Source organism: Giraffa tippelskirchi, chromosome 7, assembly GCF_054371585.1.
Source record: "Giraffa tippelskirchi isolate mGirTip1 chromosome 7, T2T-mGirTip1v1.2.pri, whole genome shotgun sequence".
Taxonomy (NCBI): domain Eukaryota; kingdom Metazoa; phylum Chordata; class Mammalia; order Artiodactyla; family Giraffidae; genus Giraffa; species Giraffa tippelskirchi.
The window spans coordinates 121233669-121249280 of NC_137281.1; the positions used below are offsets into that span (position 1 = coordinate 121233669).

Here is a 15612-nt window from a genome sequence, read left to right on the forward strand (position 1 = left end):
TTTTCATTTTAAGAAAAAATTATTCAAATAATTAATCTTAAGATTTAATAAGAAATATTAAAAGTAGGCCTTAAAAAATGAGGAAATGAACTGCTTTATTTTATAACCCCAAAAAGTGACTAAATTTTCTAATCAGAGCCTGTTCCACAAACCAGATGTTACCTACTTCAAATATGAAATATTATTTAAATATGAGAAAAAATTAGAAATGCTAAAAAAATCTTACTGGAAAAATGCACAGGAAAGAAATAGTTTACCTTCCTTTAAGTAAAATCTAATGACAAGAAAGATGTTATAATTTTTTATTATAACATCTTTTATGTAAGCTCTTTGAAATAATTATTGTTAAATGTGTCAAAGTCTAAGGAAATCAAACTAAAGAACTATTTCAAAACCAAAATACTGACATCATATATCTATCATCTGTAAGCCAAACTATCAGAAAATACTATGAATTAAATTTATAATAAACACCTGCAAGTGTTGTTCAAGTTCATTGTGCTAATACTGTCTTCCATTAGTATTACCTATAGTAAATGGACCCAGTTAGGTTTAAAATCCTTTCAATTATCTTTTGTTATTGCTGTGGCAGTAAGACAATTACAATGAAGCTTTTTTATGGCAAAAATGTACCAATATACCAAAAATAGAGGAATACAGATTTTTTTCAATATTTTTCTTTCTAAAATACTGAAGGTATATGTGCACTAGATACATATTTCTGTACTATACACTTAATATAAAATTAAAAGAAAAGACATAATAAAGTTAAAAGAAAACCAAAAACATACCTGTGGAATATTCTTTAAAATAGGCACTGGCTGAATTATGGGTGAAACATCAGATTTAGAAGCAGCAATTGGTTCAACTGGAGCTGATATAGTCAGTGGTCCCATTCTCTCATCTTGACTGTTTATCAATTCTGTCTTTTCATTGATTTCTATAGGAGGTATCATCTGGGCAGTAGGTTTAGAAGGAACTGATTCTTCCAGTGAAGGGTAAGTAAAGTCCACTAAAATCCCCAAAAGATAAAAATATTCTTGAAAGAAGAGCAAACCCCATAAACAGTACTTCATGTCTCATGCATGTTCTATGTCATAGTTAAACATAAAGTAAGCAGTGACAACCACAACAGTCTTAATGAATTGATAAACATTATCTTTCAGACTGTGGACATCTTGTATTTTTTATGCCTAAAAGCAAACTGCTATCTAACAGGACAAATGCACAGACAACCAAGAACACTACCCTGAGAACAGAAAAAATTTTAAAATTTTACCAAAGCAATTTTAAACAAAAATTTTCACATACATACATGAGACAGACACCTCTTCATTCTTGCCTCGTGGGGGTGGCGTAACTTTAGCATTTGTTGTATACTGTGGATAACAAAGGAGCCAGTTTTCATAGCCTCCTTCTAAAACCAAAGGTTCATTGCGCAGGACAGCTCTACTTTCCCACTATAAAATAAGGAAATAGTATGTTTAATAATATGGCAGCAGTCTCTTGACAGCTAAAAACACAACAAACCTGAATATTAAATTGTTCTTAAAAGATCCATTTCTCATAAATGATTACAAAAAAAAAGAGATGGCTGAATTCAAAATTCAGCATTTAATGAAACAAATGGATAGATCAGGTTTTTAAAATCACACAAGTAATCCATGATCTTAGAAGAAAAATAGGAACACAACTTAACATACAATAAAAATCTTCTATAGTATAACCTCATCACCCAGAAATAACACTTCAACATTCTAGTTTATTCTTACTGTTTTCTATATATACTTCTTTATTTTTTAATAAAATAATGAAACTTATACTGCTTTTCTTTTATATGATCATCTATTATCCATAAAGAGCTATATCATCATCTGTGATAATGAGATAATATCCTATTTTATACAGACACATACACACACACACATCAAAACTGAATCAGTTGTTTCAACAATTATTATTTTTCCTATTCAATTATAAAAAATACTGAGATAAATACTAAAGAGCCTATACATATACCTAATTGACTCCATTAGGAAAAGTTCCCAGAAGTGGAGAGGGTAGCCCAAGAACATTTTAAGGCTTTTAACACATATTGCTAATCTTTGAAATGAACTTTTAAAAATACATTTGTGTATTTCTGTACAATAATATTCTAAAACCGCTGGCTTAAAAGATGCCATCAAACTGCCCTTCAAAAGACAATGCCAATTTACACATTTACCATCAGTGTATGAGAATGCCCATTTTAAGTCTTTATAATTTTTACCAAACTGGTGGACATAAAATCAGTTGTATTAGCATTTATATGTGAAGTTTAACATTGTTTAATACATTTATTAACCCTTTATAGTCTATGGCTTACCTTAATCTCATCTTTTGCCCATTTTTCTACAGATTGCTTTTTTTCTGAGTAAACAATGAATGTACTCTGAGTATTAAGGAAAATAGGTTTTTGTCTTGTTACAAATATTTTCCCTGACTTTTTATTTGTGGTATTTTCAGTACAGTCAAATGTATGAGCCTCTTTGGTCAGGATCAAGGTAATAAAAACATATATCAATGGTTTTTCCTGGTAGTTCATTGTTTCAATCAACATATTTATGTCTTTTACCCACTTGGAATCTAGTGTGGTCTAAGAAATAAGGCAGAGATCCTCTTTCTTTTGCTTACTGGCTAGCCAGCTGTCCTCAAACCAGTTATTTCAATCCATCTTTTCCTCACTGATCTGTTATGTCATTTTTATCATACACTAAACTTACAGGTACCTTAGGCTTACCTTTATGAAACTGTCACTTTTTGAGTGAAAACTAGGTGAATACTGGCAATTTCATATATATCAGCCTATACCTGGGTATATTCTGCGATTTCCTACTTTGAAGCATAATTGTTTCAAGGCTTTTAAGACTGCTCTCCTGGAAGACAATGTTCCATCAACTGACCCTCCTACCAGCACACTGAGTTTTATTCTTACCACATGCTCACCAGCATTTAGTGCTATTATTGTTTAATAATTTAACACATTAAACTGAGTATTATTTTTATCTTTGTTAATCTGATCACGACAGTGACATTAACTGTTTGAATTTGTATTTCTGATTACTAGTCACGTTGATATTTTTATGTTTTGTCACTTTCATATCTTCTGTTTATGTCTACCTGTGTCTACTACTTACTTCAACATTTCATCGTAAGTAATTTTCTTATTTATTTGTAAAAACTCTTCAGATTTTAGATGTTCTAAATCAATGCCCTATCTGTTACAAATATTTTTGCCTTCTGCCTTCAAATCCGGTACATTTTTTCACACCAAAGTTTTTATTTTATTGTCATATCTGTCAGTCTTTTTTCCTTAGTGATTTCTTCCTTTATGTTTCATAACAAAAACAGCATTTTCTAGATAATTTACATTTCTAAAAGTTCTAATTATCCTACTATTAAGATAATTTTAATGTTATTGGGTGATTCAAAACTAGTCTTTTAAATCTGAATGTTTTAAAAGTCTACAACCAAAGCATGATGGATCTTCATGTCCTTAAGATAATCAACTAGTCAACATACCTTTCTAACAACCAGAGAAGGCTTGCAATTACAGTAAACTAACAAGGAAACTTGCTAACCTTGAAAAGTGCATCTTTCAGACTCCGTAGAGTTGTCCCAAGTTGTAAATCTTTTGCAGAACTAAACCAGTCAAGAAGGACCACATAATCCACACTCCCCCTCTTCTTCCATGTGTCTTTAGAATCATCTGGGAGGTTTGCTTCAATCCAACTAGCAGTGACTCTGAAATGTATTAACATTTGTATTGGGGCAAAAGTAGACGAGAGGTCCTGATATACTATTATAAGACACTGAGTTTTGTTCTACAGTCTTTATCATACCATAGCAAACGTTTTTTCTTTTTTTTTGGCCATGTCATGGGGCTTCTGGGGTTTTAATTCCCCAACCAGGGACTGAACCCAGAGCCCTTGGCAATAAGAGCAGAGTCCTAACTACTGGACCGCCAAGGAACACCCCATATCATAGCAAACTTTAGGACAGTTTCCTTTCTTTTTTTTTTTTTTTTGACAGTTTCCTTTCTAAGGTCAGACTATCTGTTAAGAATAGCCTAAAATGTTTAACACCTTCACTAATGCATAATATTAAAATATATTTTAGTAATTATTAGAGACTGAAAGAAACAGACTCACTTGACCCTTAATATTAAAAAAAGGGGTGGGGGGCAAAAAATGAAAACATAGAACTCATCTGAGTATGTCTCAGTCAAATATAAATAATGGCGGAGAGGGGTAACACTTTTATGTTTCAGTTCTCTTATACCTATACAGATAATTAATAAGTAACCAAATACCAAAATGCTTATTTAACAAACACATGCAGCATTTACCACGTGCCAGGTGCTATTCTAAATGTTTTATTCTCATTGACTCTCACTAGATCCTCACTATAATCCTATAAAATAGGCATTAATATCCTTATAGATGGGGAAACGGAGGCATAAAGGGGTTAAGTATCCAAGGTTACAGTTGCCACTAGCTCATGTGTACACTCTTAGCTGTTTTGCTGTGCTGCTTACTACATCATCATCTGTGAATAATACCAAGTCTACACTAAAGCATGTTCTTCACTTTCTCCTTCGCTCACACAAAAACTTAAATTCTTAAGAGCTCAATGCATGGCTCCTACCTCAAATCCTATTACTTGAAGAACATGCTTATCACTGCTTAACTAACTTATTCCCCTCAACTCCATCCCACCCTTCACTGCCTTGTAATTCCTGGTTTATGCAGGTATGCTCCTGCCTAGGCACCTCTGCTCCTACTGTCCCCTCTGTCTGGAACCCTCTTTCCTCAGGTAACTGCATCACTCATTTCCCTTATCTGCAGGTTAGCTGAGGGAGAGCTTCTCCATGAAACCTTCATGGATTAAAATGTTTAACACTCACCCCAATATACACACTTAACACAGTCATCTCCACAGCACTTATCAATGGCAGATGGACATTGTAAGGTTTATTGTCTGTCTCACCTAGCCTACCACCCTGTTAAAATATAAACTCCATGAAGCAAAGATTCCTGTCTGTTCAGTGGTTTAGCCCCAGCTCTTAGAACCACAGTAACTCAGCCCATCATGAGTGCTCAGTAAATATCTGCTGAAATGTTGGAATGAATAATACAGATTTGCACCCCTAGGTAAGGAACTCCACATTATTCCTAGCAAAGCACCTAGGCATTTCAGTATTTAACTGGTGATACTGGCAAACTGGGCAGAAACTTGTATTCTAAGTAAAACTAAATGGTTTAGATAATTTAAGAGGAAAAAAATCCTGTTCCTATATGATAATGTTGGTTACCATATCTTCTAGGAAATAAGGGGAAGAAAAGAAATATAAAATACTGTTTTATAGTTAAGTCTCACTTGATATACAAAGATTAGAGATTAAAAGGATGCTTGGTCAACAAAGAAGGTGGAAAACTGAAACATGGACAATTTCTGACTCTAAGGATATCTTTGCCTAAATACACTTGTCTAAAAACTCATTAGTATTCTTCAAAACTCTAGTCTGGAAAGCAATAAAATCAGTCAGCACTCCTCAGACTTCAGTCTTTCACGTACCCCCTTCACAAGGTGCTGCGACTCTGCTCTCCTTTGTCTATTGTGTAATGTTTTCACTATTGAATTGAAAGTGAACCTTTACTTGAATTGTTTTTAACTAGAAAGTGTATGTTCCTATATGCATGAAAAAACAGCATCATGTCCAATAAATAAAGGATAATCCTAAAAGTAAATAAAACAGATCAGTGAATTATGCTATGTTCACACAATAGATCACCATATAGCAATGAGGATAAACAAATTACAACCACACACAATAATATATGACTCTCACAAACATAAGGTCAAGAATAAGAAGCCAGACATTAAAGACTTTAGACTGTATAATTCCATTTATATAAACTACAAAAACAAATCTGTTGGTGATTCCCTTGGGTGGATGGGGGATATGGGTAGCCACAGACAGGTAGCATAGGCTCCTAGAGTGATGGTAATGTTCTGTTTCTTGGTCCAGACACTAGCTAAAAGGATGCATTCAGTTTTTGAAAACTGAATGGGCTAAATACTTAGGATAAAAGTGGTTTTGTATGTATACAATACTAGTAATATAGGTATTCACCATGAGCTAGCTGTAGATATTGTTACCTATAGAGAACTCTGAGGCCTGCTCTCTGGTAAGAAGGGGATATTAACAAATACTAAAAAGGAAAGCTAGCACCAAACTGAAACATCTTTTAACTAATTCAGAAGGACTGAAACAAATTAAAAGGTAATCATTTTCTTGGTATGCAATTCATTGATCTTCAATCTTCAACCTAAACTCACCTTGAGTTTCACATTAGTCAAATTCTTGCATTTTGGGAAACAGTTAAACTCAACAAAAGCCACCAGCATTCTGTTAGTATAGGTAAGACCATCGAAGATTAATCATAACTCTGTCTTTTAAAATCCTGGAAAAAATATTCATACCTACTTGATTAAGACTATGCACTCTAATCTCATTTTTTTCCTTTTTTAAAAATTCTTATTTTATTTAAAAAATTTTTTTCTCCCCCCCTTTGTCTTTCTTTCTAATCTCATTTTTAAATAGCATATTTGCAAAGCACTCTATTCTTCAGGTTGAGCAATTATAAGCCTCAGCAATGTGCTAAAAACTTACTGTGCAAATTTTATTACCTCACTTTAAAAATGTATCTTTTTAAGATTCCTTAAGTTACACCATAGATTTTAACTAATCCAGTCCCATAAACTAAGACCTAGAGAAGTTATATAATTTTTATAACACTTATAATAATGAAAATAGCCATGGAACTGGAGTTTTAGCTCTGTCACTATTATGATAATAGTTTCTAATATACAACATATTCATGCAAGTAACTTTAAATTCTTTTACAGGTTAAAGGCTTTCTTATTAAAAAAGAACGAAAAAGATTAGTAGGTCCTTACTGGCGCCAGGCACTGTTGCTAAATGTATGCATATGTAAAATCTGTCATTTAAACTTCTCAAAACTTCTCAGATAGGTACTATTATTTTCCCAGTTTCATAGATGGAAACATGGGCTTAGAGAGGTTAGATTACTAGCTAGAAGTAATGTAGCTAATAAGTGACAGAGTTATACAGTCTGAACACAGCCTGATTTTAGAACCTATATTTTTTTCTTAATCACTTAGCTAACCTGCTACTTCTTCAAGAAAGTATTTGTGTACTCTCTTACCACAGGTAATAGTATGGGGAACTTAAAAATAGAAAACAATTCAAATAGTTTATGATTTTAGTCAGTTCTGTAGATATGATTCACAAGCTCAAAAATAAAAAACAGGAGAAATTATTCAACAAACACCTGGGGAAAGAAGACATACAAAAACAGTTTCATTCCTCTTCTAATAAGGCTCCAAATGCCACAGACAGGAAAAAATAGCCAAACTGGAATGTCCTTTACACTACCCTACAGAGTGTGCCACTGAGGAAAAAAGAAGGAAAAGGACCACAGGAAAAGAAAAGACTGCCACATTTAGCATGGATGCTAAGTTGCAACATTTACTACCGTCCACAGTTTACCATTTTATATAAATATACAATGACTCACCCTGGACTGATGGCTTCTTCAGGAACACTGAGAGAATCTGAAATATGGGAATCCAGATAATCCTGCATTCTTCGAGCATCCATTATAATCAAGCTGATGTTTTTATCCATCATCATTGTGTATAGCTCCTTCGCTGTGACTGCTCCTTGGAATTGAGAGAGACAATATAAGTGACAAGAAACACCCAGTTCCATGTGCTATCATATCACTGACCACATGACCAGCATAGTTTTTCCTGGAAGTGTCATATACTTGCTGTTCCACCACATTATTACCTTTTAAACTAACTTTATACACAATTTGCTTTTGACATTTATCAAGAAGTTAGTTCAATGCTTTGTTTATAAAGACTTAAATACCATACAACTACATCTGATGTTGGCTCTGTTGCTGTATGAAATATTAAAAATATGTGTCATGAAAATATTCTAGTTTAAAAAATTAAGTCATTTGAGAAATGTCAACCAGAAAAAAAATTTATGGATCAAAAGTTCTTTAAAGGTTCTAAATTTTTTAAAAGTCTCCCTGGGGTCTTTTCGGGGCTATCTGAAAACCTTGTAGATTTCCTAGAATAATAAGCCAAAAGTTTGTTATCTGTGTCCCACATCTGGGGTTGGTTAACCATGGTCACCTGTTTTCACTGGAACACAGCTACACTCATTTGTTTACATATTGTGTATGGCTGCTTTCATGCAAGGACCACAGGGCTCCTCAAGCATAAAATATTTAATATTGAGCCCTTTAATATTTAGCCAAAATAAATATTCCCTATATTGCTATTTTCCTTCCAGGTTCTACCACCTGAAGTGAAAGATTAAAAAGTACCACCAGGAGGCTTAAATATGTACAGAACTATTTCACCTGTGTGAAGAACACAGTCATGCTACCTCCAAAGCTAAAATACCCAGTTGCTAGCTAATAACCATCTTACTTCCTTTTCTAACCACCAAGATCAGTTTGACATCAAAACAGTCTAAAGAGTGAAAACAAACCACCAAGAAGGGTAACATCTAAGCAGGGTGAGATACAAAAGAACATATGGATAAAAACTAAGAATGAATTGGTAACAACTTTTAGGAAGGTACCTTACTACACTCAGTTTTACTTTTTAAACTGTTGTATGGCAATATTTTAAATAGGTAATTTTAGTGTTACAATTACTGTTGAAGTTAAATCTTTTCTGAGAGAAGAAAACTTAGGTAACTGCCTAAGTCTTACTGTTTAGGTCACACCCTTGTTACTGGCACATCAACACCACCTATGGATAACATCCAAATTACTGGTTCAGATTTTTTTTGAGGGGAATGAAAAAGGCTTTGAATAATTAAGTCTATCACTTAGAGTCATAAATACTAACAGTTACTTATATGAAGTTTACTGTGTTCTAAGAGTATCATATGTATTAACTCAATCAGTCCTTACAATAACCCTAAGAAATAGATGCAATTATCCCCATCGTAAGTGGGGGGGGGGGGGGCTGAAGTAGAAAGGCGAAGTAATAAGCTCCAAGTGAAACTCAGAAGAGTGTATTCAAACCTGAGAAGTCTGACTTCTGAGACTCCAGGCTCTTAACCACTATGCTAAGGTACATCTTGGGGGAAAAAAAAAATGACAAGTACCAACTGTAATTTTGATGTTTTCAAATGCATATTACCAAAAATATTCCCTATGATATCTAAGTATAGACTATAGTGCATTTTCAGTATTATTGTACAAGTTAGGAAAAATGATAGAAGCTCACATATAGATTAAATGAAATGCTAAGATCTCACTGTGTAAAATCTGAGATCAAAACATCTCAATAATAACCTAAAAACTCCCTCTTTCTGAACACACTTACCTTTCTCTGTAGTCTCATTTTTTTCATTCTTTTCACCATTTATCTATTTCATAGGGAAAAGAAAGTTTCAACTTTAATAGAAACAAAAATTTTTATAGAAAGAAAAAGTTCAACTTTAATACTTCTTTGAAACTGAAAGCCTTCTAGGAAATGCAGTGTGCAGGGTATTGGCATTTTATAAAAAATACAGATGAACAGTAATGGCATAATCAGACTACTCGACAACAGCTAAAACAACTAGTAACGTATCACATTCATACGTCATTTCCTCAATTTTCTCCAGTTAAAGGTGAAATATAATTTCAAAGCACAGATTATTAGAGAAATTTAGTCTTTAACTTAACAAGACAGCACTTCTTACAGTGAAATAAAAATTCCATTCCCTTCAGCATCCTCCAGTATAGACTTAAAGGAAAATGAATTAATACAAAATTTTATAAATATGTATTTCCTAACCAAGATAAAATGGGATAATTCTCTAAGGCAGTAGTCCCCAACCTTTTTGGCATCAGGGACTGGTTTCGTGGAAGACAATTTTTCCGTGGACCAGGGCGGGGGTGTGGATGGTTTCGGGATGATTCAAGTGCATTACATTTTGCAGATGGGAAAACTAAGGACCCAAAAGAACTTATAGATCTATTTCTGCATCACTGAAAGTAAAATAAGAAATGTATATTATGTACCTCCTAATATGATATAATATAAAGTACACAGTATCACCTATGAAGCATTCTTGTAAAAAAAAAAAAAAAAAAACCAAAACCAAAAACTGAACCTGAATCTAATTGAGCTCTTAGGTTGAACCTCCAGCCTACAGGAAACACAGGAGACAAAGAAACAAGTGACACAAGCAGGAAGTAATCAGATAAATCCAGAATGTGGTTCACTTTATAGAAATGATCTAGTATTAAAAAGCCAAATGCAAGAAATGAAAAATGAGAAGGAGACTCAAGTACAGGATGCTATAGAGACTTAAGACATCTTGCAACCAAAAGACAATGAGTGGACCTTGTTTGGATCCTGATTCAAACTGATCAACTTTAAAAAATCATTATGAGACAAGTGAAAGTGAAAGTGAAGTCGCTCAGTCGTGTCCGACTCTTTGCGACCCCACGAACTGTAGCCTACCAGGCTTTTCCGTCCATGGGATTTTCCAGGCAAGAGTACTGGAGTGGGTTGCCATTTCCTTCTCCAGGACAAGTGGGTAAATATAAATATAGACTGGGCTTTAATTTATATCAGGGAATTATTGTTAATTTTGTGAGGTAGGAAAACAGCATGGTAGTTATTAAGAAAAATGTTCCTTTCTTTGAGACGCATACTAAAATATTTAGCAGTAACATGATATGTCATCCAGAATTTGATTGAAGAAAGAGGAGGTGCAGATAAAAACCATGGCAAATGTTAGTTGATTATTGACGCTGTGTTAACAGAATTTAATTGTATTCTCTTTTCAATATAAAAAGGCTAAACAAAAGTAAAAGTAACGAAAGATAGCTTGCTGTTGGAAAAGCAGCAAAATCAAAGTTTAAAAGTTCCTTTCATATAGTTCTTGGGAATCTTGGCTTTTTTTTTTTATTAGCTATTTGACCTATAAATGAATATGTCTCTACAGCAGTACTATTTATCTTACATTATGAGTTCCTAAAATGGAAAGATTGGATTTCTTCACTTCTTTTTACATAGTGCCTAGCCCACTGTCAGAAGCAATTCAACTACTACTTCTTAATGAAATCAATGACCCACATACAAATGATAGGTGAAAGCTACAAAATGCTTAGGAAAAATTAAATTAGAAATCTTTACATGAATTTCAAACGTGCTTAAGGAATTATATTTTACAAAGAATAGTTTCTGAGGAGGTTAAAGGCAGGGAGTTATAGTGATAATTGGCAGGTATCACTAACAGTTTCTGGCAAACAAATGATACAGCTGAAAAGACTACAAGTAATCATTGAACAAAATGGAACCAGAAGGAAACAAAGAGGACGGGGAAACTGGGACAGAGAAAAGAAGAAAAAGTAAAAGGGAAAAAATAAGAATAGAAAAAAAGGTTTCATACCAAAGCAACAGTGTACCAAATCTTTCCCTAAAGTAAATTACATTTATTAGAAAGGAGAGACCTTAAAGATCATCTATTTTAAGACCTTCATTGGCCAAACTAAGTCCCAAAACAGTTAAGCAAGACTTGATATGGGACTCAAACTCAGATATACTGAATCACAGTTCAAACGCCCTTTCCACAACTCTAGTAAAGTCTATAGTGACTGCTAAAAACTAATGAATACACATATTTCTGTAGAAGCATCAAAAAAAAAAAATCTGGAATCAACTAAAGCTAGAATTAATTAATTCAATTTCTAATGAAAACACATTAAATATTATCCTTATTGCCTAAAAAGAAAAGATACAGTGGTATTTCAATTCTTCTTAAGCAAATCATCTGACAAAAAGAACCAGTCTTTCTAGCTCACAGAATAAACCTGAAATACCTTTTGGGTTTTGTCTTTGGCATCCAGTACATTTTCCAAAGAACTTTTATCTGATGTGCCATCATCCTCTCTTTCTGCTGCCTGCTTTTTCTGTTTCTGCAGCTGCTCTTTCTCCTGTCTGTCCTTTTCTTCAAGTTTTTTCCGAACTTCAGCTTCTTCATATCTAGTTGAAAAAAGAAGTCAAGATGTCTCTTACTGGCATAATGGTGGGAAGTAAAACATATCCAGTTCCCCACCTTGAGATATTTTATGGCTGTATTCTTTCAACTGAAATTCAACTCTGCCAGTGTTCTGTTACAAATTTGCCCTCTGTAGATTTATTTCAAATTGCTGAAAAAGCTTGAAAAGATACTCTGTGCTCTCAAGTTGAAGTTGTTTAATATTCTTTTTGCTCTTTCCCTCTCACTAATTTCAATCCTTTGAAGATTCAAATATGCTACAATTTCCTTTTCAAAAGATTTACAGTCCTAAAATCCTAAAACTAACTATAAAGCCTTATTATAAAATACCTCAAAATACAAAAGTACAGACAATAAATAAGTGAAAGAACCTAAAGCCCCAAAGATAGAGGAATAAAGAACATGACTATTGCTATTAGTAGTATGATTAGGGAAATCTAGGCAATCCAAGAGTAAACAATATGGGTAATCCCAAAATTAGAAGAAACTCTAATTCTACTTAGTTGATTAACTGGCTAAAGGAGAAAGGGAAGAGTGATTCTAAATGATTTCATCCACATTAACATATTTCAGCCCCTAGCAATTCTGGAAAGGACCAAAGGAACACATTAGTTGGAAAAGATAATGTCTAAGTAAAGGCTATGATGTATACAAGTATCCCTGCTTTCCCAAAGTTTTCTTTATGCCACTTCACTTTTACAAAAGACTTACATGAGTACCTGTTTTTACTAACTGAAACAAATCTGAAGATGATTTTCATTTATAGAAAAAAGGTGAAAAATGGAAAACAAGTGTTTAGCAGTTGTTTTCAGCAAGCTGTTGGAGAAGTAGTGTACACCCTGGGCAGAGTTGGCACTGCCAAGCTCCTTCCCCAGGAACTACACTAGCATCTTAGCACCAAACTGTTATAGCTTTGCACTGTGTCTGTGAGCATCTGTGCTGTACCTTGATTATTTGTTTTGTGCATCTGGTAACAAGATGTCTCCTAAGGTATTGCTTCTTCGCCCTCTGCCATTTCAGCTTAGGTATGGTTTCACAGAACACTTTACTTTCAGTTAGCAAGGGAAAACCTGTTTAACTATAATAGGTTGGTCCTATTAATTGATCTAAGTATTGAAAATCCATTGAGAAAAAACAGTGAATTAAAAATAGTTCCCTTTTATTTTGTTATTTAAAGAGTGACTAATGACTAAAAACTGAAACATATGGTGTTACAACATGTCATTGCGACATGAAGCATATGAGAAAATTATGTTTTTCTGAAGACTCCTGTCAGAAACTTAGAAAAAATTGTACTTGAGTTATAATCTAATACACCAATGCTTATCTTAACAATATATCAGTCCAAACATTTAAAATTTTCAGTAAAGAATATTAATGGCAACACATGAATAAGACTTTTTCCCCAGGAACTGGAATTTATATGCATGGTCATATATAAATGAACAAATTCTAAACATTATTTTTATATTCTAAATATACATTCTTCTAAAGATTTCATAATAGTGTCCATACCTGAGTTTAAGGCTTTCAGAGAGTCTCTCAGCTTCTTCAATTGCTTTTTTGATGTTTGCAGGTCCAAGTATAGAATGAAAGTAGTCCTAAAATTATATGAAAACCATTTCATACTGTTTAGTTCTAGCTACTGTACACAGCACTAATGCTAAAAACACAAAATCATGCTGTGCATATAAACAAAAGTTTAGATAAAAATATTATGACTGAATAAAATACTTTTTAAAACTTTAAGCCTACATTAGTGCATGACTTCTCCAGTTGTTTCAAAAATATTTCTTCATATCATTAGTATGCTTAAAAGAAAATCCAGTAAGTAATTTGTAACACACCTTTAAGGAGTGTAAATACTATTTTCATTGCTTATGAATAACTGCCAAAAAGCAAACTACATATTTTAGAAGCAATACATATTTTCCTACTGTAAATATGTTACTTAGTTTTTTTAGTCTCAGAAGCAGTAAAGCAAATTCTATACTGATCTATAGCATAGGGTTTTTCTTGTTTTAAACTGAGATGTTTCCTTCTACCTGTATTTTATACCTACCTACTTCTCAACTGGAGGTAAATCACTCTAGACATAAAACAAGTTTTACACTTGAGGAAACCATAACGAAAAATCAAATGCCAGGAAATAAATCATCAATAATATAATCCTCGTATCTACGTTAAAACACACACAAACACACACACACACACAGGTTTAGTACATAAATTATTAACAAGCACGCTGCTGCTGCTGCTAGGTCGCTGCAGTCGTGTCCAACTCTGTGCGACCCCATAGACATCAGCCTACCAGGCTCCCTCGTCCCTGGGATTCTCCAGGCAGGAACACTGGAGTGGGTTGCCATTTCCTTCTCCAATTAACAAGCATAATGAAGTTTAAAAAAAAAAAATCACTTCCCTAAGGGGACGTTCACTGATCTTGCAATCAGAGATATTTTCAAATCATGGTTGGTTTGACATGACAGTAGTATAGTGAGACTCAGCTAACTAAGGAATGGACCTAATTTGCCACAGCTTACCACTATGACTTTGCAAACAGAGCCTACTAGCACAATTCATCACAAATGATATTGTACTCAAAGTTATAGAAGAGCTGGTAGGATAAATTTGTTGATAACAACTATCATATGTCTATCTAGCCTAAAAGCAGATTGTATTTTAGTTGATTTTATTCTTCTAGATTAAATAAATAAAAGGGCATTCACTATGTAATTTTAATAAAAGTATAGTTTATTCAACATCATATCAACTAAAAATTGTAGTGGAAGGGAAGTGGAATTACTTCCATTATTACAATGTTCTGACTATTGATGTACTACTTTAAGAGAAAATAAAATATAACCATTACTGTAACATTTCTCTGATAAAAACAAAATACAAAGTAAAACCAAAAAAACACTATGATTTGTTTTATTAATTTTTTGGTATGAACTCATTTAAAAGCCTGACTTAACACTGCTGAAATGCTGAGAAAATTATGTTTGGGCATGGCTGTTACAAACTCCCAGAAGACATTCCCCTAGTATCAGTGAGGTTTCTTGTCAATAATTATCTCTCTCTGTGCTCTTAAAGGAACACAGCTCAAGTAAGTATAACATTTTTCCAATTTTTCAATAGCATTGATAATTAGCAGAATAATAAAAAAAAATGTCCAAAACTTATACAACTAAAAGCATTTGCTTCTTAGGTTTACCTATTCCTGAACACACAAATTCAAGCAATTCTTATGATTCCTGAACAAAATGGTTTACTACTAATAATATTTAGGATTAATTATCAAGATCACCATGGAGATTTAAAAAAAAATTTTTTTAAAGGAATAAAAATATTCTAACTGCATCTAGACTTTGCTATACTAATATTTTCAGTATATCTGCCTTCCCTCTTTTTCAGATAACCCTAAAAAATTGTTCATAAACTGATATTTTTCAATGAGT

The 15612-nt window shown here is 33.3% G+C and overlaps 1 protein-coding gene across 10 annotated transcripts in view; it reads right to left on the bottom strand.

The window, feature by feature from the left end:
• USP8 (ubiquitin specific peptidase 8) overlaps nt 1–15612 on the bottom strand; it is a 92354-nt gene that overhangs the window by 59677 nt on the left and 17065 nt on the right. For 4 of the 10 annotated variants that reach the window (XR_014059108.1, XM_081508300.1, XM_081508298.1 and 1 more), the window contains exons 4-10: nt 13670–13755; nt 11976–12138; nt 9484–9526; nt 7644–7788; nt 3621–3783; nt 1316–1460; nt 792–1012 (exon numbers count right to left, since the gene is read on the bottom strand). Coding sequence is in view for 8 of the 10 variants with exons in the window: in XM_081508300.1 (XP_081364426.1) it covers nt 792–1012; nt 1316–1460; nt 3621–3783; nt 7644–7788; nt 9484–9526; nt 11976–12138; nt 13670–13755 (966 nt within the window). In the remaining 2 variants the exon portion in view is untranslated. The remainder of the gene's footprint in view (nt 1–791; nt 1013–1315; nt 1461–3620; nt 3784–7643; nt 7789–9483; nt 9527–11975; nt 12139–13669; nt 13756–15612) is intronic. The other 6 variants (XR_014059109.1, XM_081508302.1, XM_081508304.1 and 3 more) reach the window with 5 other exon arrangements.